Below are 23413 nucleotides of genomic sequence, written 5' to 3' on the forward strand. Positions count from 1 at the left end.
TTGCCATTACAACAAAATGGGCGGAACTTCTTAGTATGACTATTTCAAAACCGTCGTACTTCAATTTCAGTGTCCAAAAGGTTTCATACTGCGTTATTTGGGACCACCACTTGCTCAGTAGACCGCCTCTCGCACTCCTTCTTGAAAGCCTCGTTGAATGTTGCAAACCCCGGACTCGGCTTCTGCTGGTTCACCAAGCTGCCCAAGATCCCAGACAAGGGTCCCCTGAACTCTTCCAACTGCATGAATGCAGTGTCATCCTGGTTTGTACTACTGGCCGAGAAGGTGAAGTAACGACGTCCAACAATGAGACCGAACGGCAGCCAAGAGTCCACCACGAAGCGTTCCGGCGTGTTTTCCTACCGCATGGGTCAGCTTGGGGTGTCCCTTGACAACCGGATGAGAGCGCATATACTCACAACAACCTCCCCGGAGAATCCCACACCATGGGCCTTCACCGTAATCTTATCGCCAGGGACCAGACTGACCGGATCTTTGTTCTCGCCCTTGGCCGTGATCTCCAAGTTGGGGGACCATGGCTTGAACCGGCCAAAGTCAAGGAACTGAGTAATTGGATGTCAGGGAGATCATTTTGAGGCAAACTCGCGCTATCAAGGGTGTGGATGGCCTTACAACTGATCGGAGGATGGTGGGAGGCGCGAGGATCTCAATCCCGGCCTTCACGGCCGGAGGAGCCATGTGTTTGAGCGCGCTCTAATGGCGCAGAACTCAACTCGATTAGAACAGTTGCCTTTCGCGTAGAATATTCCCTGATGCTGTCTAGGGACCAACAGAAAAACGAGGAGGTTGCTGAAACAGTTTCAATTCTTTGAGCTATCTAGTGCTTACGCCTGGACCTCATGTCTTAAGCGAAAGGACCGAATTTCCCGGCTGCAACGATTTCCACCCCACAAACCCGGCCCTTGAAGCGGCAGCCTGAGGAAAAAGAGAGCCACCAAGAAGTCAAGGGGTTTTGAAGCTCCCCTGGCCTCACTAACCGCCGAGGGACTTGACCAGCGCCCCAAAGTCGTCCTTGGACAGCCTCGCCTTGTTCATGTCCAGCTCAAAGTGGCCCTTGCCCACGTCGTGGAAGCGGATGGCGCTGGACGCGCTGGCGGGCGTGTCGACGGCGTGGCTGCTGACGCCCCAGCCAAACGTCGCGTTGCCGTGCGAGTTGACCTCGCCGCCGACCCATTGGCTGCAGCCCGAGCAGAGCACGCTGACCTTCCAGTGCGTCTCGTTGCGGGTCGACGAGCTCGCGAAGACCTTGGTCGAGGTGCCGTTGTACGGGGCCGGGGGGTGGTAGGCGCTGGGTAGGAGAGAGTCGGTTAGCACAGTAGTTTGTTCGTACCATGCGGTGATATGGTTTCGAACAAAGAAGCGCTGGGGGGCTGGGAGGCTTACTTTGCCCATCGAGATGACACGACGGTGGTGTTGCCGTTGGGCCAGGCGACGAGGATGGGGCTGCGCAGCATGCACCCACCGGCGGCCCAGCCGACCCAGCCTGCTTTCGCGGGTGCCACGATGGAGAGGAGCACGTCGAAGGGCGCTGAGGCGGCCTCGGGCACTGCCAGCCCGTAGGTGACGCCGCTCGTGGGCTCGTTCCACTCGAGTGCCTTTTGGCCGTGGGCAGAGGAGGCGAGGAGAGCGACGGTAGTTGCAACGTTGATTAGTTTCATGTTGTTTGTCTTTTACGATGAGAATCTCGAAGGCTAGCTTTACGACTGACTGATCAGTCTGACTATTGTCCAGGAATGAAAGGAGAATCGGGTATGTCTTTCTGGCTGGATTTGGCTTCATATCTATACTTGAACAACCTCTCCTTTCCCCGCGAATACGGATCAATGGAACGTGAACACAATCTATTCCCATCACACTTACACCAGGCATCATGATATTTGATTTGAATTAGCTGGTCCATGATTGGATCATCTTTACCCACGAGTGATGTAGGGTCTATTATAGAGAACCATCGGGAGTCCGAGGTCTCGATATACCCCAAAGTCAGGCACGACGGTTAAATCTGGATACTCGCCAGCACCATGGTAATGACGATCTAGTCGTGGGGCAATAAAGCTTAGGACCGGCATAATTACCAAAACACCTGAGCTCCGGGCATTTTCGACTGCCGAGGTCACACTAGGACCTTTAGATGTGTGCTGATGAGTATTTCCGTCCCTGATGCAGGGCTATGAGGAGTGACTTCGGGTCGACTGCACATGGTGATGCGTAGTACGTTTGGCTACCTTTGGCTTCTCTCGAAGTCGAAGCATCCGTAACTGGCTGTTGCCACCAGGTGTTGCAAGTGTCGCCTTCGCATCAGCGCCAAACGCAACGGTCTACCTGCTGCCTCAACGGGAGCCAACACAGATGATTCAATGGAATGACAATGGCTGCATTGCGCGTTACTAGTTTCCAGTGAGTATGAAATGCTGGGACAATTGATCGGCCAAGAAGATGGACTTGGGCTTGACAACAAAGCTGGTGATTCATATCCTGTGTCAAGCTTCTCAAGTATCTGAAGCATTTGAAGCTGGTCAGGTAGCTTTGGCACAATGGCTTGCAGCCTGGAGACAAGATTAAAAAAGAACATGCCTAGTCATCAAAAGGTACAAAAACACGGTCTTCAAATATGGTTTTGCAAGCAAACACTTGATATCAGCTGGGCTTGAGGGTTACAGGCCCTGCATCACAGTCTCTGAGATATGGCATCACGCTTTGGACTATCCTTGTCACATTTGTTCAGAAAATCCATCATCCGACCTCGTCTCTGCATGGTCAGTGAAATGACAGTTTGCTGGTCTTTGGGCTCCCTCTCAGTGAAGGGGGGGTTGACTATTGTTGGCTGGGTTGATATGTCTCCTTTGTCGAGGTGATGGACAGGCTATTGTATCATGAAGATTCATGCATTGGACACAGACACAAAAGTGCTGCGACCAGGGCACCTCCATCATTGGCATTGATAATTCATGGAGAGAGGCCTGAGAAGTCCAAGCCACACTTGCGCATGGCCAGGTGAACTGTAGAGACCTGAAAGTCGCTGAATGACGTTGCAGCCCCGCCCGTCACAGCCCCAGTTGCTGCTAAAGAAACGTTCTGGAAACTCACAAAAGCAGGGCTGAAAAGGGCTGAGAAAGGGGGATACGTAATCTGTGGGTGGACCGTGGGCACATGCAAACCAGGCAGGCAACGGCCAAAAAGTTTAGATAAAATCCCTGCCCCACCACGCTAAAAACTGGCTGCCCAAGCGCGGATCACGGAGTAAATCCTGACAGCTTGATAAACACCAAACACCCGGTGACGACGGCATCCCCGACCAACGATACAACAAAAACTGCGCAGGACTGCTGTCACTTAATCAAGTCCTCCCCAAACAGAGCAGTCGCTGCCAACTACCATTCGCGCACATATATCTGACCACGGAAGTGTCGCTCATTGAAAGTCCAGCCAGCTTCTTCCCCACATGGGCGCTCGGTGAGAGACAGAGAACAGAGAGCCAGATCAGCCTTGAAACCGACGATCGTTTGATTGCAACGCGCCGTCCCGAGGCGCACATCCCACCAGCATGGTTGTTGACACGGCCTACTACGATACGCTAGGCGTCCAGCCCACCGCGACCGAGCTCGAGATCAAGAAGGCCTACAGGAAGCTGGCTATCGTCCACCATCCTGGTACGTCATCACTCCTAGATGCCCCGAGCCTGGGCTCCCCTGTGTTCTGTCTCGCGCTCCAATCTAACGTGGCCCTCCATTCTCTTCACAATAGATAAGAACCCCAATGATCCCACCGCGCACGAGAAGTTCCAGGCCATCGGCGAGGCCTACCAGGTCCTCTCCGACACGGACCTGCGCAAGGCCTACGACAAGTTCGGCAAGGATGCCTCCAAGCCCTCCGAGGGCTTCGTCGACCCTGCCGAGTTCTTCACTAGCATCTTTGGAGGCGAGGCCTTTGTCGACTGGATCGGAGAGATCTCCCTCATGAAGGACCTGACGGCCACCATGGACATCACCATGGCCGAGGAGGAGGCTGCCGCCGCCGAGGCCGAGGCCAACGCCGCTGCTGCTGCAGACGAAGAATTCCCCGGCACCGCCGAGGCGATGAAGGAGAGCAAGGCTGCTGCCGACGCAGCGGCGGCGGCGTCATCGTCAGAGGCTGGCGGCCACGCCAAGCCGCCCAAGGTCGTGGTGGAGGACGAGAAGAGCGCGCATGGTCCCACCGGCGCATACGACAAGGATGCACAGGAACCCCCGCCGGCGTACTCGGGACGGACACCCTCGCCCTCGCCCTCGGGCTCCGCGACACCCAACCTGAACGCTTCGGGCCGCAACACCCCGAGCAGCCGGCACGCCATCCCGCTGCGCCCGGCCCTCATGGACCGGCCGTCGGACGAGGCCGGCCACGTCTCCGAGGAGGCCGGCAAGGACCTCAAGGGCAAGGACAAAGCCAAGGACAAGGAGAAGGAGCGCAAGAAGCGCGAGCAGCTCCTGGCGTACGAGAAGGAGCGCGCGCTCGTGCGGCAGAAGCGCGTCGACACGCTCGTCTCCAAGCTGCTCGACCGCGTGTCGGTCTGGACCGAGACGGACAAGGGCGCCGACGTCACGCGCGCCTTCCAGGAGAAGACGCGGCTCGAGGTCGAGGACCTCAAGATGGAGTCCTTCGGGCTCGACATCCTGCACGCCATCGGCCAGACGTACGTCAGCAAGGCGACGGCGCTGCTGCGCAGCCAGAAGATGTTTGGCATGGGCGGCTTCTTCAGCCGCATCCGCGACAAGGGCACGCTGGTCAAGGAGACGTGGAACACGATCAGCAGCGCCATCGACGCGCAGCAGACGATGGAGGAGATGGCGCGCATGGAGGAGAAGGGCGGCGAGGACTGGACCGACGAGCGCCGCACCGAGTACGAGCGCCGCGTCACGGGCAAGATCCTGACGGCGGCGTGGCGCGGCTCCAAGTTTGAGATCCAGAGCGTGCTGCGCGAGGTGTGCGACGCCGTCCTCAACGACAAGAAGGTGCCGCTGGCCAAGCGGCTCGAGCGCGCCGAGGCCCTGGTGCTGATTGGCGATGTGTGCAACAAGGTAAGTATCTCGTGTGTTCCTTTTGTTGAGGGTGTTCTAAGCTAATTTTTCTTATCCTATCTTCACAGGCAAAGAGGACGCCAGAGGAAGAGGGCGACTACATGGCCTTTGAGCAGCTCGTCGCCGAGGCGGCCATCAAGAAGGACAAGGAGAAGAAGGAGAAGAAGGGCAAGAAGCACCACGACCCGGCTGCGGGCGCGGGCACTGCCACGGCCGCGTCGCACGAGGACAAGGCGGCGGCTGCGGCGGCGGACGCGCCCAACGTGCCCAAGGCGTCTTAGAAAGCAGTGTCGTGGGAGGAAGGCCGAAGCGAAACAGGGTGGAAACTGAGGATGCCTTTGACTTTAGTTGGGCGAGTGGGCAATTAATGCAGGAAGAGCATGAGAGAAAAGGAGGCCAGTAGATGAAGCCCGCCGTGGGAGTGATGATTTTGCGATATGAGCCTCGTTTCTAGAAGGACGGAATAGTCGTCCCCCTCTCGCGGCAGAGGAATTAGACGAGGGAGAGGAAGCATTCGAGAGAGCCGTACTTCCATACATTTCACATAGAACAACTATTCCCCTCGATGATGCTATGTCTTGGTTCTATGAATACCCCGGCCGGTGAGTGCTCTGCAGTTGAAAGAATTGAAGTTGATTACTATACTATTGATTATTCAAGCGTGTATTCCTCCACCTCGTTCTTATTACAACTCCCACCCCTTATAACAAAATCCATCTCCAAGCGCAACAAGCTAACTATGATAGCATAATGCTATAGACCAAAGTGTACACGATGTAATTCCACACACGAATCCAGCGTATCTTGTCTCGCACCGTCCGTAGCGATATCAACTGAGAAAAGAGTATATCCCACGGCTTACATGAGCCCGTAGACAGCGGCAGCCACCAGGCCCGCGACCGCGGACAGGGCACCCGACACCTGGGCCGCGCCGGCGGTGACGGGAGGGCTGGGCCCCGTCGTCGTGGCGGCGCCGCCGCCGCCGCGCAGGACGTAGCACCCGTTGACCTGGACGCAGGTCTGGCCGGCCGGGTACTGGTGCGCCGGGTTGCAGCTGTACTCGCCGGCGGAGCCGGTCGTGCCGGGCGCGGCGCACGAGGCCGTCGTCGTCTGCGGCGGGGGGGCCGCGGTGCTGCTGGCAGGGGCCCGGATGACGTAGCACCCGTCCACGAGCTCGCAGGTCTGGCCCGCGGGATACTGGTGCGCCGGGTTGCAGCTGTAGTCGCCCTTGGCGTTGGTCGAGCCGGGGGCGGCGCAGGTCTGCGAGGGGGCAGGGCCGCCGGAGGAGGTGGAGGACGGGGCGGCGGAGCGCAGGACGTAGCACCCGTCGACGAGCTCGCAGGTCTGGCCCGCGGGATACTGGTGCGCCGGGTTGCAGCTGTAGTCGCCCTTGGCGTTGGTCGACCCGGGGGCGGCGCAGGCCTGCGAGGGGGCTGGGGCGGCGCTGTTGCTGCTGGAGGCGGCGGAGGAGCGGAGGACGTAGCAGCCGTTGACCTCGACGCAGGTCTGGCCCGCCGGGTACTGGTGCGCCGGGTTGCAGCTGTAGTCGCCGGCGGCGTTGGTCGTGCCGGCGGCGGGACAGTCGGCGGCCAGGACGACGGCGCCGAAGCTGGTCAGGGCGGCGATGGCGGCGGAGGTCTTCATCTTTCTTTTTTTGTCTTTGTGTGCGAAACGGGCAAAAAGGATGAGGAAGAGGAGGTTGGAATGATAAGGAGTTGCTGTATGCTTTCTTCAGGATGAAGTTGGTTGTGGCTTGAGGATATCGGGAGGATCTGGCGATGATGGTATCACAACACGAGGCGAGGAACGGAGTGAGGGAAAACCTCCCTTTATCGACGAAGCCGAGTAATATACATAATTGTCTCTGGCGATCTCTTTCCTCCGGAAAGGTGGAAGAGAGCCTCCTCGTTGCTTGTCTCGGGGAGGCGTTGCCCCACGGCGTAACGGGGACGGTACGAGGTTACGAGATTTGCATTCCTGCGTGCAAGCATGGAGTATGGAATATGGGGCCGCTGAAGACCATACAAGTGGTTGGTTGTTCACGCTCAAAACAATCTATCGGCAACATTGGCAGGGTTGCTTGCTCTTTTACCCCCTTGGCATTTCGTTTATTGACTGTAGATCTCAACTAGGAGCTCTGCATGCGGAGTAGCCCTTGCGATATTTAAAGTACAAGTACATCAGTAGCGTGCCCGCTCTACACGAGGCTGCCGCGAGACGGTCGGCTTCATAGGGAGCATAGGGGGGCACGGGAGTTCTGTCGGCCAGAGGATAGGCCTGGGACCTCTCACGATGATCGACACAGAATACGAGCCGCAAGCGCCGGGCTGGAGAATGTCGGTCCTGTCAACAACGGTGGAGCCCGCCACCACCTCCCAGTCAGTCACTCAGTCAACTTTGATGGATCCTCTCTCTCTTTTCCGTCGGATCGAGATAGCAACGGTCCCTTTTTTTTTAATCTTGTTTTTCTGGCTGTCAGGCGGGCGCCAGCAGCTTCGCGGAACCCACCCGATGTCCTAGACACGCTGTGGGGATGTTCCACCACTTAAGGTACGTAGCATTTCAGGCTGGGATATGTTTCACACTTCCCAGCTGACAGCTGCGGCTGCGAGAATTCAAATGCCGTCATGGTAGCCTGGGGGGGCCGAGGTGCGGTTTCGGAGTGCAGGGGTCGATTATTAATCGCGAGCTCGCATCCTGTAAGGTAGGACCTCCAGCCTGTGCCAAGATCCGATCTATGGTATTTCCCATCGATATACGGTATTTCTCGAGGAATCATAGTTTGAACGAATATAGGATGCAACGAATCAAGGGAAATGAATGGGCCAACGTAGAGCGCGGCTGCCACACGGTTGTATCGTGGATTTGAGGCTTGAAAGCCAATTCAACTATCTAGCAGCCAACCAAGCCATTTACTCAATTTCATTAGCAATAATAGTCATCTTCTACAGCTAACTTAGATACCATACATACTGTTGTCGCCAGGCATATTCAGCAGCTCAGAGCGTGAATCAACACGGGTCGAGAAGATATCATGACTATGACTGTACGCTACAGGATGGTCAAACCCCCCACGTGCCTCATCCTCACAAGATGTCCTCTAGGATACACCGAGGCCAGGGCAGCAGTGTGCGGACTTATACGATGCGAGCTAATGTTTTGCAGGGTTGCTGGGACATAGCTACGTTGCAAGCGTAGTCAAGTCTCGTCGGGCACAATGTACAAGGGCAACGGCCAGACGGGCTGCACTGTTGTTGATTCCTAAGCTTGAAAGCTTAAATTCTTTGGTTCACCATCGCCAAGATGAACTGACGCTCGTGACATGGAAGTCACTACACACAGAACCTGACAATGACTTGGCACAAGTTAGGATCGGGATAGACGCGTTCCTGCAATATGAGGACGCGAGGTTGATTGCACATTTATCTATACCTATACACCACACCCACCTCCATCGTCAAACGACCCCCCTGTCTTCCGATAGTACGCCGCTCATTGATGAAGTGCGTGTGTGGGTATGTTTGTGCGCGTGAGTGATGTTATGTCGTCTGTTTTGAAATTTGTTCCTTTTGGGGGTGCTGTCGGAAAGGGGGGGTATCTAGAAGTACATTGTAATGTGCTTTGGGAATACAAAAGAAAAAACAACAAACAGAGAGAAAAGAAAAATAGGCCAAAGAGATGGTATAGTGTTTCTGATGCCGGCCCCGAGGTGTGCCTTGTCGACCCGAATAACATTAAGGAAAAAGTCATGCCTGCGTGCGGCTTCGCTTATGCCGGGTACAAGTGTGGTAGTGTGTCTCATTATCCCCCGTCATTCCAAAGTGCTATCCCCTTTAATCTCGGCGACAGCTCTCCAGGCGAAGCGCTCCGTCCGGCATGCGATGTGTGTTGTTCAAGGAAAAAAACTCTGTGCGTGTGGTGTGTATGTGTTTGTGGTTGTTGTAGTTGCGGTTGATAAGTTGTGCGTTTCTGGGTATCGGTCAAAAAGCAGAAGAGAAAACCGCAAAAGAACCCAAGAAAATGCATGTTTGCCGTATCCCGCTGTATCCCGAATGTGTCCGTGAGTGGTGAATGGTCCGGAAGAAGGAAAAAAAAAACCCTGGTCCAGGTTCGCTGTCACTACAGCCCATCCCTCGCCATCTCGATCCCGCTATCCCTGTCCGGCGGCGTCTTGGCAGCCAGCGTGTCGTCCGGCGCCAGGAAGCTGCCGTCGTCCCACACCCTACTACCACTCCCATCCTCCTCCTCCTCCTCGTCCGGCGGCGCCAGCACCCTGCCGCCGAGCTCGACCTCGCTGACCCGCACCTGGAACTCGAGCGCCTTGCGGCCCTCGCGGATGAGCTCCTCCGTCCAGCCCAGGCACCGCTTGATGCTCTGGTTCATCTTCTGGCTGTCGACGAGCAGCTGCTGGTGCTTCGACAGGTCGAGCTGCAGCCGCCGCTCGTCGCGCTTGCGGTGCCGCGCGTCCCGCATCGCCATCGTGCTGGGGCTCAGCCCCGACGACCCGGCCGACTCGCCCGACTCGGACATGTCCGACTCGTCGGGGTACTCGTGGTCGTGGTCGGACAGGTCGTCGTCCTCGTCGTCCTCCTCGCTGAGGTCCGAGAGCGCCAGCTGGTCCGGGTTGGCGAGCGGCCCCTCGACCGTCGAGCCAGACGCGATCCTGCTCGACGCGACCGAGGCCAGGGACAGCCTGCCGGAGCGAGAGAGACGCCTGTACCGGCGGAGCTCGGCCTGCTGCTTGCGGAGCTGCCGCTCGAGCGTCCGGTTGATGGCTTCCAGGGAGCCGTTCCTGATCTCGAGGTCCTGCACCTTGCGCTCCCTTCGCGCGCTGGCCACGAGCTCATCGAGGTGATCCTTGGAGTGCGATGACTTGATAGGACTGTGTAGCTCGCTGTTTACCTTGTGCTCCTTCTCTCCGTCCTCGTCCGAGCCATCGTCCTCACTCTCCGGCTCGTTGAGGTCCTCGACAGTCTGCAGGATCGATGCCAGACCTGCTGCTGCGGAATGCGGCGACGGTGATGCGGGTTCGAGGCTGATATTGGACAAAAGTATCTTGGCGACAGCGGGAGGCTCGGCGATAGTGAGGCTCTTATTGCGCGCGTGTAGGCCCTCTCTCCTGGGAGGGCCGTCGGTACTTGTACGCCGAAGTACAGGGTTTGCAGGTGCTAATTGAGGTACGGCGTCAACAGCGCTACGGGTGCCAACCCCAACAGATGAGTTGGCTTTCTGTGGAGGGGGGAATGAAGGGATTTTGACCGGAGAGGCGGGCCTCGGGTACTGCTGTTGTTGGGGGTAATGCTGCGGAAAACCAGTCATGGAGGTCCCGCTGCTCGGTCTGCTGGGTGCTTTCGAAGATGTAGATGCGGTAGAGGGCGCGCCGGACGGCGAGAAGGCGTTGGTCCTTGCGGGGACTTGTAGGTCAGGGGTCCCGTTGGCGTAGACAAACTTGCTGGATGCCGAATCAGAGAGGCCTGGTGAGGTCGGCGGAGGCGCGAGAACTGGCGTGAAGGAGGGAGGTGAGATGGTGGGTTTCTCGGGGACAGCGCCTCCGTTCGCATAGAAGAAGGTAGGCGCTTTCTGCTGGGCCGATATAGGCCTGCTGGCGGGCGCCGGCTGGGGAGTGCTGCTCTTTGTCGCGTCGCTGGCGTAGAAGAACTTGGAGTCCTTGTCGTTTTGGGCATATCTCGGCGCCTCGTGCACAGGGCTGTAGGGTCCGGCATGCTGCCTCAACCTCTCATCGAGCCCCGAGGGCGTCAAGGCCAAGCCCGACCTCACATCCCAAGAATCGGCCCTCTCCGGGTTCGGAGTGCCGTTCGGCGTCGTATTGCCGCTATCCACACGCGTCTGTCTCGACCCCGACCGTGGCGTGATGTTGCTGCTGAGAAATGCGGGCACGGGCGATGCATAGTCGTCTCTCTGCCCTCCCCCAGGGGTGGTGTAATGGTGCCCATTGTTGTTGCTGAGTGCCGACTCGGGCCGGTCGCCGTTCGGCCTCCGCTGGGCCAGGGGTGTCGTCGCGACGGTAACGGTCTGCCGCTGCTGCGTGGAGGAGGCGAGCTTCGGGGCGGCGACCTTGGGCGTGATGGGCGTGCGATTGAGCCCCTTGGCCAGGGTGGGCATCTGCGGTTGCCGTTGCGAGCCGGCCGAGGCAGAGGCGGAGGCGGCGGCGTTGTTGTGTCGGTCGTGCGCCATCGTGGCGGGCCCCTTGTGGTGATGGCTTGTCATTTGCGTCCGCGTGCCCTTGACATCCAAGTTCCTCATGCGGGTGCCTGTCGTCGGGGGCGCGACATTGTGGTCTCTGGTCCTGAGCGGTTTGCGCGGAGCCGGCGAAGCTGTCGACGACAACAGCGGTGGCGTGGTGTTGTTGGAAGACGAGCTGCCGGGCGGCGCGCCTCCTGGTGCGGCGAGTTCCCCGTTGATGATGGGCCTCCTCGTCAAAATAGTGGCGCTCGGTCGTTTTCGGAGGACCGGTCGTGACTCTGGTGCTAGATGCGACTTGGGTGCCGCCGAGCCTGATGCGGATTGTCGCGAATTGGCGGGGTTTGCGGGTGTTGTTGCAGAATTGTAGAGTGAACGCATCTTCCCGCGTCACGGCGATGGATGGGAGATTGAGTCGTGACTTTTCTCTGTTTGGTTGGGGCGCTTTTCTTCCTCTGCCGTTGCAGGCTGCGCTGCCAGTGGCTAGGGGACTGAATCAGGGAGCAGATAGCGAGAGTCCGAGTACCAGAGTGTCCCCCAAAGGCTCCAACTCCAGTGGCTCAGCGGCGGGTTTTTAGTGGGGAGCCGGAGCCGAATAGTGGATAACCAAAAACACCCCTAATGAAGGGAAGATCGTCCAGAAAACATGAGGAGAAGTGAGACATTCGTCCGGATGACTGACGGCCAGAACGGGAGGCTTTGAAGATGGCAAGTCTACGATCAAGAGATGCGCATGTGTGTGAGTGAGTATGCGTGTGAGTCTGGTGTGGTGTTTTTCTTTTTTTTTCTTCACCACTCCACCTCCACCTAATTCCAGGTTTCCGAACAACTATCCACATGGACGAAGAGGAACCACTCGTTCGGGCCATCATCTCATCTCGACCGACTGTAAACATTTATGCATCGCACACCAGAACCCGTTTCCAAGAGGCCACATCCCTGGCTGGTGCGCGTCACAGCTGGTCTGCTGCCCCGCGTGGGAGCTTCACAACCCACCGTGAATCCCTGGTGTTAATGCACGAGGACTAAGCATGCCGAGGGAACAGCGTCTTCTCCCATTCGCCGTCACCGCCCGTACCTGTTTCGCGTTTCGACCTCTTGAAATCGAAACGAAACGAGGCGGGTTGGAATTGTTGACAACTTCTTCCCGACATTCTTCCTGCTTGTCCCGCAAGATAGAACCATCTGGCCAGCCACCAAGCGTCCAGGCAGGCCAAGAGACGACAGATAAAGGAAAATACCGCGCTTCGACATCATTTCCGAGCAGGGTGAATCGCATCCATGTGCTGCAAGCATCAGGTGCCTCTTGCATGCGGCTACGTAACTTTGGCACCACCATCCCACCAATTCCCGGGGACCCAGCATCTTGCTCTGGCCGTGCCCAGCTGCTAGCTCAAGTCCCGCACAATGTCTTGTGCACATGAGTACTCCTGTTTCCAGTACCTTATTTCATGAGGACCTCGCCCTTGGAAAGACCACGCACATCAGGAAATTCTCCTTGTGCAAACAGTCGGTCGACTTTGTCCTCGTAGGCATCGATTTGCTCTTGCTGTCCGTTGCGGTCCTGGATCCCGATAAGGCCAATGTCCTGTGAGGATCGTGTACAGAAGAGAGCCTAGGGCGACTATATCGATAGCTTGTGTCGTTGATGCTGTTGGATCAAACCTGGTATTTGGATCACTGAATCCCGAATCCGGCAGATGACCGCCGTCTAGACCATGCCGTTTGTAGAACGAGCCACCAAAGTCGCAAAGCCAGAGATCAAAAGACTCTGTGGTAGCTTGGACAAGAAGATTCTCGGGCCGCAAATCAGAGTGCAAGACGCCTTTACTGTGAATGAATGCGATCGAGCTAACAGCTTGTTGACACCACTTTTCACGAAGAGACGTCGGGATGGCAGGATTATCATCAAGGTACCGCTGAAGATCCTCATGGGTAGCTTCTGTCAATTTTGAGCCAGTGGGGGAATCTTCCTTCCAGCCGTGATATCTTTTGAGACATCAATCAGTCAGGCTTGGCCTTCGGTCTGGTGAAAGAACATAAAGCTACCCAACAATTTCGAAGCCAGCCCGATCTAAGTCGGTAGAATACTGAAGAGGAACCCATGAGGCCAGAGGCCGGCTCCATTGCCAGATCGTGATGATGATAATACAAGTAGCAATGGGGAAATGGGTTAGTGCATGAACGGATAGTGCATTGTTTGATGGGCCACCTGTAGGTATGCATGTTTTCGCCTCGTTCTGGGCCAACTTGTACTACCTATCTTTAGCCTGCCCGCTGTGGGCGCTGGTGCGCTTAGTCAAATTTCCAGGTGTCCCCGCCTGAAATGCCTAGTCCAACCGTAGCTGTGGATGGATGGTCCGTTTCTGCACAACATCGTCAGTTCATCCCACGCTCGTGACCGTACACGGGGGGCGCGCTCAGCTGAGGCTCTCCAGGATATTCCCGACCGCCAGCTCCGCAAATCTCCGGAGCAAAAAGAATGGGCCTGCTGGGCATCAGCCTCCTCGTCGCTTCCGTGGTCTACATCTGCCTGCGGCCAGAGCCGTTGATGAACTTTCTGGGCCAGCTCTGGCGAGGCCAGGGCAGGGTCGAGGCGCCGCTTGCAACGTCTCAGAACGGAGCTGCTGCACAGGCAGACGCAGCTAAGAAACTTGCCAGCAATGGCCAACCTACGCACTCGGCCGCCGGCAAGGCAGACGCCGACCGTGCCGCAATGCCCCCTCCACCGCCGGTGATACAACGAGTGCCGGCGCCGGATATCTCCACGACGGGCCCCGACGAAGAGGAGGGAGAGGAGCAGACGACACCCAAGGCCGCCGCCACCGAGCCAGCTTCTTCCGTGCCGACCTTCTCCCTCACCTCCGACGACCAAGATGAACCAGACCACGACGACGTCCCGTCCAACCCACCCATGTTCCCAGCCGCCAACTCGGCGCAGCGCGCCCGAGGCCCCGTCACCGGCACCGGCACCGCTGCCACCTCCACCACGATGCCACCGCCGCCTCCTCCTCCCTCACTCTCCACGCCAAATGCTATGGCCCCTCCTCCCCGACCAACCCCAGCCGCCCTCTCACCAAACGCCATGCCGCCCAAACTCTCCCCGCTCCCGAACCGCAACCTCCCCCTCCCCAACCGCGGCCCTCTCGCAACCCAACAACAAGCCCGCGGCGGCGGCGGGGGTGGTTCCTCGCTCGCCCTCCCGCCAACGCACACCACCAAGCCCGCCTCCAAGAAGGTCCAGCTCACGCCCGGCCACTCCCCGCTGGACTGGGCCCGCCTCTCCTCCTCCCCGACCTCGGACCTGCGCAACCTGCCCGCCTCGACGCCCTACCTGCGCGTCACGCCCTCGGTGCTCAGGGCCATGAACGGCCGCAAGGGCAGGGACGCCTGGACCGCGCTCGGCGGCCGCGTGTACAACATCACGCCCTACGTGCCCTTCCACCCGGGCGGCGCGGGCGAGCTGCTCCGGTGCGCCGGCAAGGACGGCAACAAGCTCTTCGGCGAGGTGCACCCCTGGGTCAACTACGAGACCATGCTGGCGGCCTGCCTCGTGGGCATCCTGGTCGAGGAAGGCGATACTGGTGCCTCGCAGATGGACGAGATGGACTGAGAGAGAGCAGGGTGGGCTGCGGTTTTATACGGCGTTTACGGGCATAGAATTCAAGGCATTGTGGGAAAGGAAAAGATAGGCAAGCATATGGGTATCATTTTGGTTTATGCTAAGATGCCCTCCGCCCCGAGAGCGAGCTAGAGCTGGAACGAGGCAGGTTCCTGGTAGAGATAGAAGTGATACCCCCTCCCGTCCAAAGAAATAGACTTTGATGCCGAGCACTTTCATTTCATATGGCATTCATTACCTCCTCCTTCCGAACCTGAACTTGAGCTCATCGTCGCTGTCGTCGTCACTATCCCGGACCTCGATGGCCTTGCGCGGCTTCTTGGCCGCCTTCTCCTTGTCCGGCGGGGCCGCGGCCGCACGCTTGCTCGACCGCTGCGACTGCGTTTGCGTCTGGGTCTGCGCGAGCCGGGCGTTCGCCCTCGTCGCCGTCTTGGCCGCCCGGGTACGCGGCAGCTCCGGCTCCGGCGCCGGCGAGGGTTCGATCTCCTGGACGGCGTCGTTCTCGCCGCTGTCGTCACTGTCATCCACGGGGATGGATCTGGACGGCGCCCGGCCCTTGGCCGCCACGGCTTCCTGCGACTTGGCCTGCGACTGCGACGACGCGCCCTGGCTCTGCGTCTGCCTCGACGCCGACGCCGACGCCGACGCCGCCTTCTTCCTAGGGTGGCTGTCGTCCTCGAGCCAGTAGTCGTCGCCGATGCCGTACTCCTTGGCCCTGACCTCCTCCAGCCCGACGATGACCCTCTGCTGCGGCCGGCCCGCCGGCTGCCCCTGCTTCCGGAACTTTTTGAAGTTGCGCCGCCCGTTCCAGGCCGGGTCCCAGCGGCCGTCGGCGATGTCCTGCTCGCGGGACCGCGCCGTCGCCGCAGAGGCCTTCTGGCGGACCTCCATCGGCTCGACGATGGTGAGGCGCCGGATCTCCTCGTAGTCGATGCCGTCGTCGGGGAGCTCCTCGAGGCGCTGCCGCTCCTCGGCCGCGCGCTTCTCCATCTCCTCCCGCTTCTTGGCGGCGAGCTCGAGGATGTCGTTCTCCTTGCCCTTCTTCTTTCCCTTCTGGGCCTTGTCGGGGGGTGGCGAGTCCGAGACCACCTCCTCTTCGTCTCCTTCCGGTTCCGGGGGAGGAGGGAGCGGATCTTCGCCGCGGGCTATGCGGCGGCGCTTCGCAGCCGCAGCGGTTGGCGCCATCTCTTCGAAGACGTCCTCTTCCTGTTCTGGGAGCGGCGAGGCGGGGCGTTTCCGTCCATTCTGCCGTGTGCCGTGCACCTCGCTTGCGTCCTCGACTGCGCCGTTCTGAGACATGAACATATCATTGGCGTGTACCGCAGAGCTACTAGGCGGAGCACTTGGGGCGCTCGGGGCGCTCGGCGTCTCTTCATCAGGATCCAGCTCAATGTCGAAGCCCTTGAAGCGGCTGGTGACTGGCCTCCTTCCTCTGCCTCTCCGCGGCCGAGGCGCGCTCTCAGCCTCTTGCGACGTGTCTGGAGCAGGTTGCTGCTCTCCATCTGGTTGGGGTTGGTCCACGTCCATCGCCTCCGAGCCCTGCGGCTGCATCTGTGAGGGCTCTGGTTGCGTCCTCTCAACCTCCAACGGACGGCGAAGCATGGCCGCATTGTTGGCCAAGATGGCGTCCAAGAATTCCCGCTGATCAACAAGCCGGTGGTCCAGTCGCAGTGAGATCGAGGTTACAAAATTGACATACCAGTCCATAGTGTCGCCCTTTGCTGGGGCGTACTTCACTACGACAACTCCCTTGCCTTCGCTGCCGTCTTCGAATTCACCCAGGCCTTTTTCTCCTGCAACCTCCTTCACGTACCGGATGAAGTCGTCGATTTGTGTCTCATGCGGGACAACCTCCCTCAGCAACGCCTTGCCTTTGCCGTTGGTGATGGGTGCAAACAGATTCTCGTGCTGTTTCTTGTCGTAGAAAATAAAGGTGTATCCGTCAAATATCTCCTTTCTCTCCTTGTTCGGCGCATAGGCGTCGACCGGCCGGTTGCTCGGCTCCTCACCGCGGGGAGGTAGGTGTTCCAGCTCATTCGGCCAGTTGCCTTCGTAATCGTTCTCCAGCGGGCTCTGACCCGCGCCGTCGGCGTCGGCCGGCGGCGTGGCGGCATCGAGCACGGCCTTGATGAAAGAGTCGGTCACAATGTACTTGCCGTTGACCAGCGCCTGCAGTCCCTTTGACGTGTTCCTCTTCTTGGCGACGACGTGCGTCGTCAAGGACAGGTCGTATTCGGCAATGTACTTGATATCGAGCTGCTCGAGATCGTCTCGGTAATCCTTCCAGGGGTCGGCCCGCAATTCCTTGGCCGTGAACGAGAAGCTCAGCACCACCGGGTTCCACGTCAGCCTAGCCAGTATGTAAGTATGCTTTGTAGCCTCGCGCTCCGCAGCTCGTGGAACGCACCGAAACAGTTTGCTGCAGTGCCCCATCTTGATCTCGTTTGTGGCCTCGTCGGTGAGCACATGCGCCTGGCCTCGTATTTGCACGCCATTGACCAAGGTGCCGATCTTGGTGTTGAGGTCTTCCATCGTCACGGTTGTTCGACTATGTCGGTTGAGCTGTGGACTGTCAGCACTCTCTGCATCTGTCGGGCAAGCTGTCGCATGTACGTACGCCTTCGCCAGGCTTGACATTGTCGATCTGGATCGTCAGGTGCTTCCTAGAGATGGTCTTGTCTGAGATGGCGAGCTGTCCGGCTGCATATCGTCAATTTGCATGGTCAACAAAAGGCTTGACAGGGACACTCACGTTCAGACACGGTCCTGCCAAACAGGTACCTCTTGCCTGGGCGAAGCCAGAGTTTGCGGCCTATGGACTCAATCAGCACAATTTGCGGAAGTTCGAGGCTCAGTACGCACCCCCAAAGAGGTCGCCGGCATTCTCTAGAAGCCACATGCTTGCGGCATACCAGCGTCGGCGCCAAAGTGCAGTCCCGCGATCACCGTTGTGTCGCAAGTTATGGATCTGTAGGGACCAGACAACAGCTGAGAGCTGAGACCACAGGTCTCCACTCCAAAAACCAGGGTCGCGATGGCAAAAGCGCGAAGATCTCTAGGCAGTCGCGCGACCCCACGTGATGCTAAGTGGCCTGCCAGCAGCACGATCAAGGCACGCAGATCCTGTTCATGAAGAGCCTGGTGGGCATAATACTTTTCTCTACTGTTTACTATGATACAGTCGCCGGTTGTGGATAGTCTTTTCACTAATGGCGACATTTTCGCAGAATCAGAAGTTACATATACACAAGAATGTCACTTTCTTACATCCTTCGGGGATATGGTCTAGTGGTATGACATTCCCTTAGCATGGGAAAGGTGTTGGGTTCGATTCCCAATTTCTCCACCAACTTTTTGCTCATTTTTTGACCTTCTCGGCCAGTAGAGAGAGCAACAGAATTTTGTACATTTGCATGTTATGGAATATGCACGATAGATTTCGGCATCATTCTGATAAGAGTTATCTGGGAACCTGTCTATTGTGTTGCAAAATAACGCTCTGGCTGATCTATATGGTTGTTAAGCCTTGAGGATAAACTTCGTCATTCGCTCATGTTTGGCCCAATGTATGTCGCGAGCTTGCTCATCTCAGGATCCTCTCTTAGTTTATTGATCTCTGACGTCGCCAGGCACAGAATTGCCGGGATGTCCCCCTTGGGCGTCTTCGGCAGCAGGTAGAGCAAGCCCTCGACAACGGGCGGAATCATGGGCCGCCTGACAGCCACGGGCGGGCCCAGGCCGATGCCAAAGTCCATCCCATACGCCTCGACGCCGGCCCACGAGCTGATCTGAACGTCCTGCCCAGCGCGATTATCCGCTGCCACAGAGACGAGTCCCTTGTCGGATACGCGGCTCATGTACGTTGCCAGCGCCCGACACCGGTAGGCCATGCCCTCGGCATCCACGAGCTCGCTGCGCAGGCCGAGGGCGACCTCGCTCAGGGGCGCCTCCGTCAGCCCCCTCAGGCTGGGCGCGGTGTTGTACGTCATGTTCTGCACGAGGCCCGGGTACGTCTTGGGCAGCTTGAGGAAGCGCCTGGGGTCGACGGCGCGCGCCAGCATGGTGGACGCGTCTACGCCGAGGCGCTCGGTGCGCGCGCGCGCGATGGCCTGCCATATGAACGCGGTCAGGGCGTCGTCGGTCGAGGCGAACGAGCCCGGCGGCAGGTTCTCGTTCGCGCGGGCCTTGAGCTGCGAGAGGGACGGCGCGGAGAAGAGGAACGTCGCCCAGTCGCACGGCCGAGGTTCTGGCGCCGGTGTGGCTTCGCCGCCCGGCGGCGGAGGTTGGACCAGTTGATGCGCTAGCTCCGGCCCCGGCTCGTAGCTGTCGTCCAGCAGTTCGATGAGGTTCTTGTGCTCCATGTTCCCGACGCGCAGTTCCTCGTCCGTGTACGGCGCGTTCCGGCACGCCTTGGACAGCAGGTAGATGGACTGCTCGAGGCCCGTCATGTCCATCACGCTGTGGATTCCGGAGAAGCTGAGGACCAGACCGCCCTTCACGAGCGCAGCCACCACCATGAACACCTCGTTGGTCGGGCCAGAAGGCCCCGGGGGGTTGAAAGTGGTGCGCGCGCAGAACCGCGTCTCGTCAAACATCTGGATGGGAAAGCCGGCATTCTCCATGGCTTCCAAGGATGGCACCCTCGAGTCCTCCCTGAGGTCCCGCATCTCGACACAAGGCGTGTCGTGCCGAGGCCGTATCCTGGTGTTGGCCTTGCCTGTGCCGATATCCTCTGTGACGACGCGACCAGCCAGCCATGGGAAGCTCTTGCCAAGTCGTGAGAGGCCATTGTTGAGGATTTCGATTACTTTGTCGGGAGAACCGTGGTACGGGTAGCAAAAGCTGAGATTGGTGTAGATGTTGAGCAGCGGTTGCTGGCCCATAACATCCAGCTCCATGTCTAATGTTTCTGCCATTTCCTGTATGTGCTATGTTGTCGAGTTCTCATCCAAGATTTGTGGTAGCTGAGCAAACGGCGGGAGCTACGCTTAAAACAGGTAAAAATAGAGAAGATGTGCACGAAACTAATGGCTACGCCGCACACTAAAACTGGGGAACTGATGTCTCAGAATGATTCATATCTCGACATCAATCTGGGACACCGTTTGGAAATGCAATTATCGTCTGACGTAGCACAGCAGCAGCCCTTGATGCAGGTCAAATAGAGAACCTATCCATTTTTGTCAACTAAGGGTCGGATCAATCGAATTCTATTCGTTGAGGTGTCTAATTCTAAGGGAGAAAAGGGGGAAGGCCGCCAGGGGGGCCGCCGGCCCTTAGGGGTGGCCCTAAAGGGCGGTGTGGTTGGGCAGAGACAGCTCCACATACTAAATTTGCCCTGGGGTTGTCCTTAGTGGACCAGCCCCTTCTGACAATTTTGGAACTAGGCCCTTTCTATATTCAGTCACTTCTTGAGTTACACACCAGGGCTTAGCTTACAGCAACGTTGGAACGTTCTTTGATCCCCGCATACCACTGTCCATCTGTGGGCTCGTGGATGTTTTGATCCTCCGTGCCAAAAGACAAGTGCCTTGCTCCTTGGTCGCCATACACGAACCACTGCGAGTCCTTGCCTGTTGGGACCCAGACCTCGCCCCATCTCAACTTGCCCCTTGCTGCCAGTATCAGCGTCTCGCGCCCGGAATCTATCAGGCTGACCTGCACGTCGCCATCTAACTTATCAAACGGTAGTCGAGCTCGTTCCCGGCTCGCTGGGGGCGTAATAAGGTGGCAGGCTGCAGATATCACAGCCGAGTTGCCACCACAGACGACCATATTGCCTGGCAGCTTGACGCAGGCCAGTACGAGCGGGATGAGGGAAATCGCGAATGATATCGTGAAGCAAATGAGGATGGTCACGGACGAGTACTGCAATCCAGTGGTGTCGTCCTGGTAGGTATATGGGTAGCTGCCACTGTAGCCTGACCAATGATGAGCATTTGTTCCCCTGCATGGCACGCGGGGAGCTTTTACCTGTGTAGATGCTGGTGTAGATGGCATTCGAGTATAGCCAGTGCAGCATGATACTAGTGATCAACAAAGGGACGGACCAATGATACGGCAGCTGAAGACGCCATGTAGACTTTTGCTGCCCCTTCTTGCGCGTCACCCGCAGAGGCCGATGTTTAACACTGAAGGAGGCCCATTCAAACTCGGCTGCTATGCGCGTAAAGATGCCGTTGTATGCTATGTAGCACACAGAGAGGATCAGCTGCGGTGTGTTGGCGAGGAGCGTCTGCTCCAGGAGAGGCATGTCCTCCATCCCGTCGCCCTGCACGGCCATATTTGCCGAGTCGTGGCCGAAACGGGATTGTGGCCTGCCTTTGTGTGTTAGCCAAGGTCCTTCGTCCGTAAGCCTGGAGCACTTGCAGCGAATTCTCGCGTAGCGATATGCCCAGCATCGTCCCGCCCACGATCAAGGAGCTGCCTATCAAAGCATAAGACAGGACCCAGATGCTCCAGGGCACTGCTCTCCATGTCCGTCCAGCCTTGGTCATCCACTGCCGTGGGTGTGTGACTGGTGCATATGCAGTTCCGGCCTGGGTCATCGGCTTCAACTGCTTGTCGTCCCGGCTTAGTGCGCACATCCCGACTGTCGTTGGATCCGGGGTTACAATGAAGGACTCGACGGCGTCTCCAGGCGTCAGAAGCGACTCGTCTCGGCTCCGGCCTTGGACTACCCAGACAAATACGCACAGGGTACACTTGAGTGCGAACATGACCAGAACAACCAGTAAGAGGAGGTTGTCGACCTCCAATTTCGAAGGGGCGTCAAATCGCTCGGAGAGGCAGTACTGGACTTTCATCTGGACCCAGGGCTCCCTGGCTCTCTTTTTATCGAGGGTCAGCACGCCCGACTGATCCAGGTCAACCATGAATTTGCCAGACAGCAACGATCGCGGGATAGGCCATGAGTCGGTATACCGAAGGGCCTTGTCTGTTCTCAACAGGTCGCCCATCCACCACAAGTAATTTACCGCACTTGCACTCGCCACATACTTGCCTGTTAGTCCTTCCGTGCGCACAGCCTCCCGGGCCCACCCTTTATCGGCCGCGCTGCCGTTCATGTGCCCGAGGACCATGACAAGGTGTCGGTAGTTCCGCATGATGTTGTCCGTCCGGTTGTATCGACCGATGCAGCTGCTGTAGTTCAGCTTTTCCCATCTCGCCGGCCTCGCCACCTTTTTTGCAATGTCCTTCAACGTCTCGAGGTTTCCTCCTCCTCGAGCGTCGGGATCGACGGCGATCCCTGGCAGCGAGAACGGCACCGTGCCCGCTTCCGTCACAAAGCCCTCGGCCACGATGGCGATCATCAGGTTCGTCGACGCCTTGGACTGCATGACGCAGCCGTTGGCCAACAGGTGCAAGGGTACTGAGCTGAGCGCCAGCAAGATCCATAGCAGCGCCTTCCAAAACGGCACTGCACCCACGAGCACGTTGCGAAACGACTGCACGCCGATCTCTAGCCAACGCCCAGCAGCATGGGCCGCGTCGACCTGACGCCGGCCGGGCGCGACCAGGATCTGCATGAAGAAGTTGCACGAAGCTAGAACTCCCGACGCGGCGATGTTGATGACGAGATGGATGGCCAGGTTCGTTCGTGAGGCCGTGTCGTAGGGGCCCATGTAAAGAACGCTGCGTCCAGTCAGAGACCCTCCAAGGTGGAAGACGGAGACCATCAGCGCGACGGCGGTCAGGGTTGTCAGGAGGGCCATGGTCGCTGTGAGGAGCGCCGCGGTGGCTTTCCACCCGGGTAGATGTTGCCAGCATCGCACGCAGCCCATGATTGCAGCGCTGGCAATGAACTTATTCCAACATACGTGTCAGTTTGCTTTATTGACATGTCGACTCTGCTCTCCCCCGTCGCTGAATGCCCTGCGCACGATGGGTTTTCCGTTCTTCCCGTCATGCCCAGCTTGAGCTGAACCAGCCACCGCCACCAGGAGAAACAGGGGCTTGGCATATCTAAACACGGCTTAGACGTAATTTTTGACAGAAACTTTGACATCTATATGCCGACACAGCCGTGAAAAAGCCGTGAAACTCTAAGACATGTGTTTGATGTGGCTTTGTGGTGATAATATCTTTCTCAGGAGGGTGACGTTTATGAGTTATCAATATGGTCACATGCATCCAGCTCACATTATGTAGATCGTCGAAGCTTGATTTCATATGGACGAATATACTTGACAATGATTGCCGCTATCGTCGTACAGAGGACTGTGAAGGCGTGGCTCAAAGTACTCAGTATAAGCGTCTATCAGCATTCAATAGTAACCAGTCAAATATGATTGTATGAATGCGTCGAGGTCTCAGTTGAAAGCTAGAAGAAGACCAATTCTATCGCATGTGTGGAAACCAAAAAGGTTACATTCAAGTGGATAGATCGTATATTCTTGTGTGACATCGCTCGAGTCCTCCCACATGCTTCGCACCAGTAACGGCGTGATGGAGATATAGGTCGCAAATGATTGAGCAACGATCCATACATGGCCTGCAATGGCAGAGTAAGCGG

The 23413-nt window shown here is 57.8% G+C and overlaps 8 protein-coding genes across 8 annotated transcripts; 2 read left to right on the plus strand and 6 right to left on the minus strand.

Moving 5' to 3' along the window:
* Positions 1–83: 83 nt before the first annotated feature.
* E0L32_004515 (uncharacterized protein) lies at positions 84–699 on the minus strand (the record flags this gene model as incomplete). Its single annotated transcript, XM_031138934.1, has 3 exons — positions 84–359; positions 420–563; positions 634–699. 3 exons carry the CDS (start codon positions 697–699, stop codon positions 84–86), a joined length of 486 nt encoding a protein of 161 aa, XP_030996949.1.
* Positions 700–993: 294 nt separating this feature from the next.
* Positions 994–1679, minus strand: E0L32_004516 (uncharacterized protein; the record flags this gene model as incomplete). Its single annotated transcript, XM_031138935.1, has 2 exons — positions 994–1309; positions 1405–1679. The coding sequence occupies 2 exons, from the start codon at positions 1677–1679 to the stop codon at positions 994–996; spliced, it is 591 nt and encodes a 196-aa protein (XP_030996950.1).
* A 1886-nt stretch (positions 1680–3565) lies between these two features.
* Positions 3566–5356, plus strand: E0L32_004517 (uncharacterized protein; the record flags this gene model as incomplete). The annotated part of the gene is made up of 3 exons (XM_031138937.1): positions 3566–3671; positions 3766–5075; positions 5144–5356. 3 exons carry the CDS (start codon positions 3566–3568, stop codon positions 5354–5356), a joined length of 1629 nt encoding a protein of 542 aa, XP_030996951.1.
* A 577-nt stretch (positions 5357–5933) lies between these two features.
* Positions 5934–6719, minus strand: E0L32_004518 (uncharacterized protein; the record flags this gene model as incomplete). Its single annotated transcript, XM_031138938.1, has 1 exon — positions 5934–6719. The coding sequence occupies one exon, from the start codon at positions 6717–6719 to the stop codon at positions 5934–5936; it is 786 nt and encodes a 261-aa protein (XP_030996952.1).
* Positions 6720–9194: 2475 nt separating this feature from the next.
* On the minus strand, positions 9195–11657 carry E0L32_004519 (uncharacterized protein; the record flags this gene model as incomplete). The annotated part of the gene is made up of 1 exon (XM_031138939.1): positions 9195–11657. The coding sequence occupies one exon, from the start codon at positions 11655–11657 to the stop codon at positions 9195–9197; it is 2463 nt and encodes an 820-aa protein (XP_030996953.1).
* Positions 11658–13758: 2101 nt separating this feature from the next.
* Positions 13759–14889, plus strand: E0L32_004520 (uncharacterized protein; the record flags this gene model as incomplete). Its single annotated transcript, XM_031138940.1, has 1 exon — positions 13759–14889. The coding sequence occupies one exon, from the start codon at positions 13759–13761 to the stop codon at positions 14887–14889; it is 1131 nt and encodes a 376-aa protein (XP_030996954.1).
* A 243-nt stretch (positions 14890–15132) lies between these two features.
* Positions 15133–17797, minus strand: E0L32_004521 (uncharacterized protein; the record flags this gene model as incomplete). Its single annotated transcript, XM_031138941.1, has 5 exons — positions 15133–17248; positions 17306–17460; positions 17516–17598; positions 17651–17710; positions 17761–17797. 5 exons carry the CDS (start codon positions 17795–17797, stop codon positions 15133–15135), a joined length of 2451 nt encoding a protein of 816 aa, XP_030996955.1.
* Positions 17798–18440: 643 nt separating this feature from the next.
* E0L32_004522 (uncharacterized protein) lies at positions 18441–22682 on the minus strand (the record flags this gene model as incomplete). The annotated part of the gene is made up of 4 exons (XM_031138942.1): positions 18441–19817; positions 20338–20819; positions 20872–21215; positions 21484–22682. 4 exons carry the CDS (start codon positions 22680–22682, stop codon positions 18441–18443), a joined length of 3402 nt encoding a protein of 1133 aa, XP_030996956.1.
* Positions 22683–23413: the final 731 nt, after the last annotated feature.

The sequence above is a fragment of the Thyridium curvatum genome (assembly GCF_004353045.1).
Source record: "Thyridium curvatum strain D216 chromosome Unknown NODE_22_length_467593_cov_81.276643, whole genome shotgun sequence".
Lineage (NCBI taxonomy): Eukaryota > Fungi > Ascomycota > Sordariomycetes > Thyridiales > Thyridiaceae > Thyridium > Thyridium curvatum.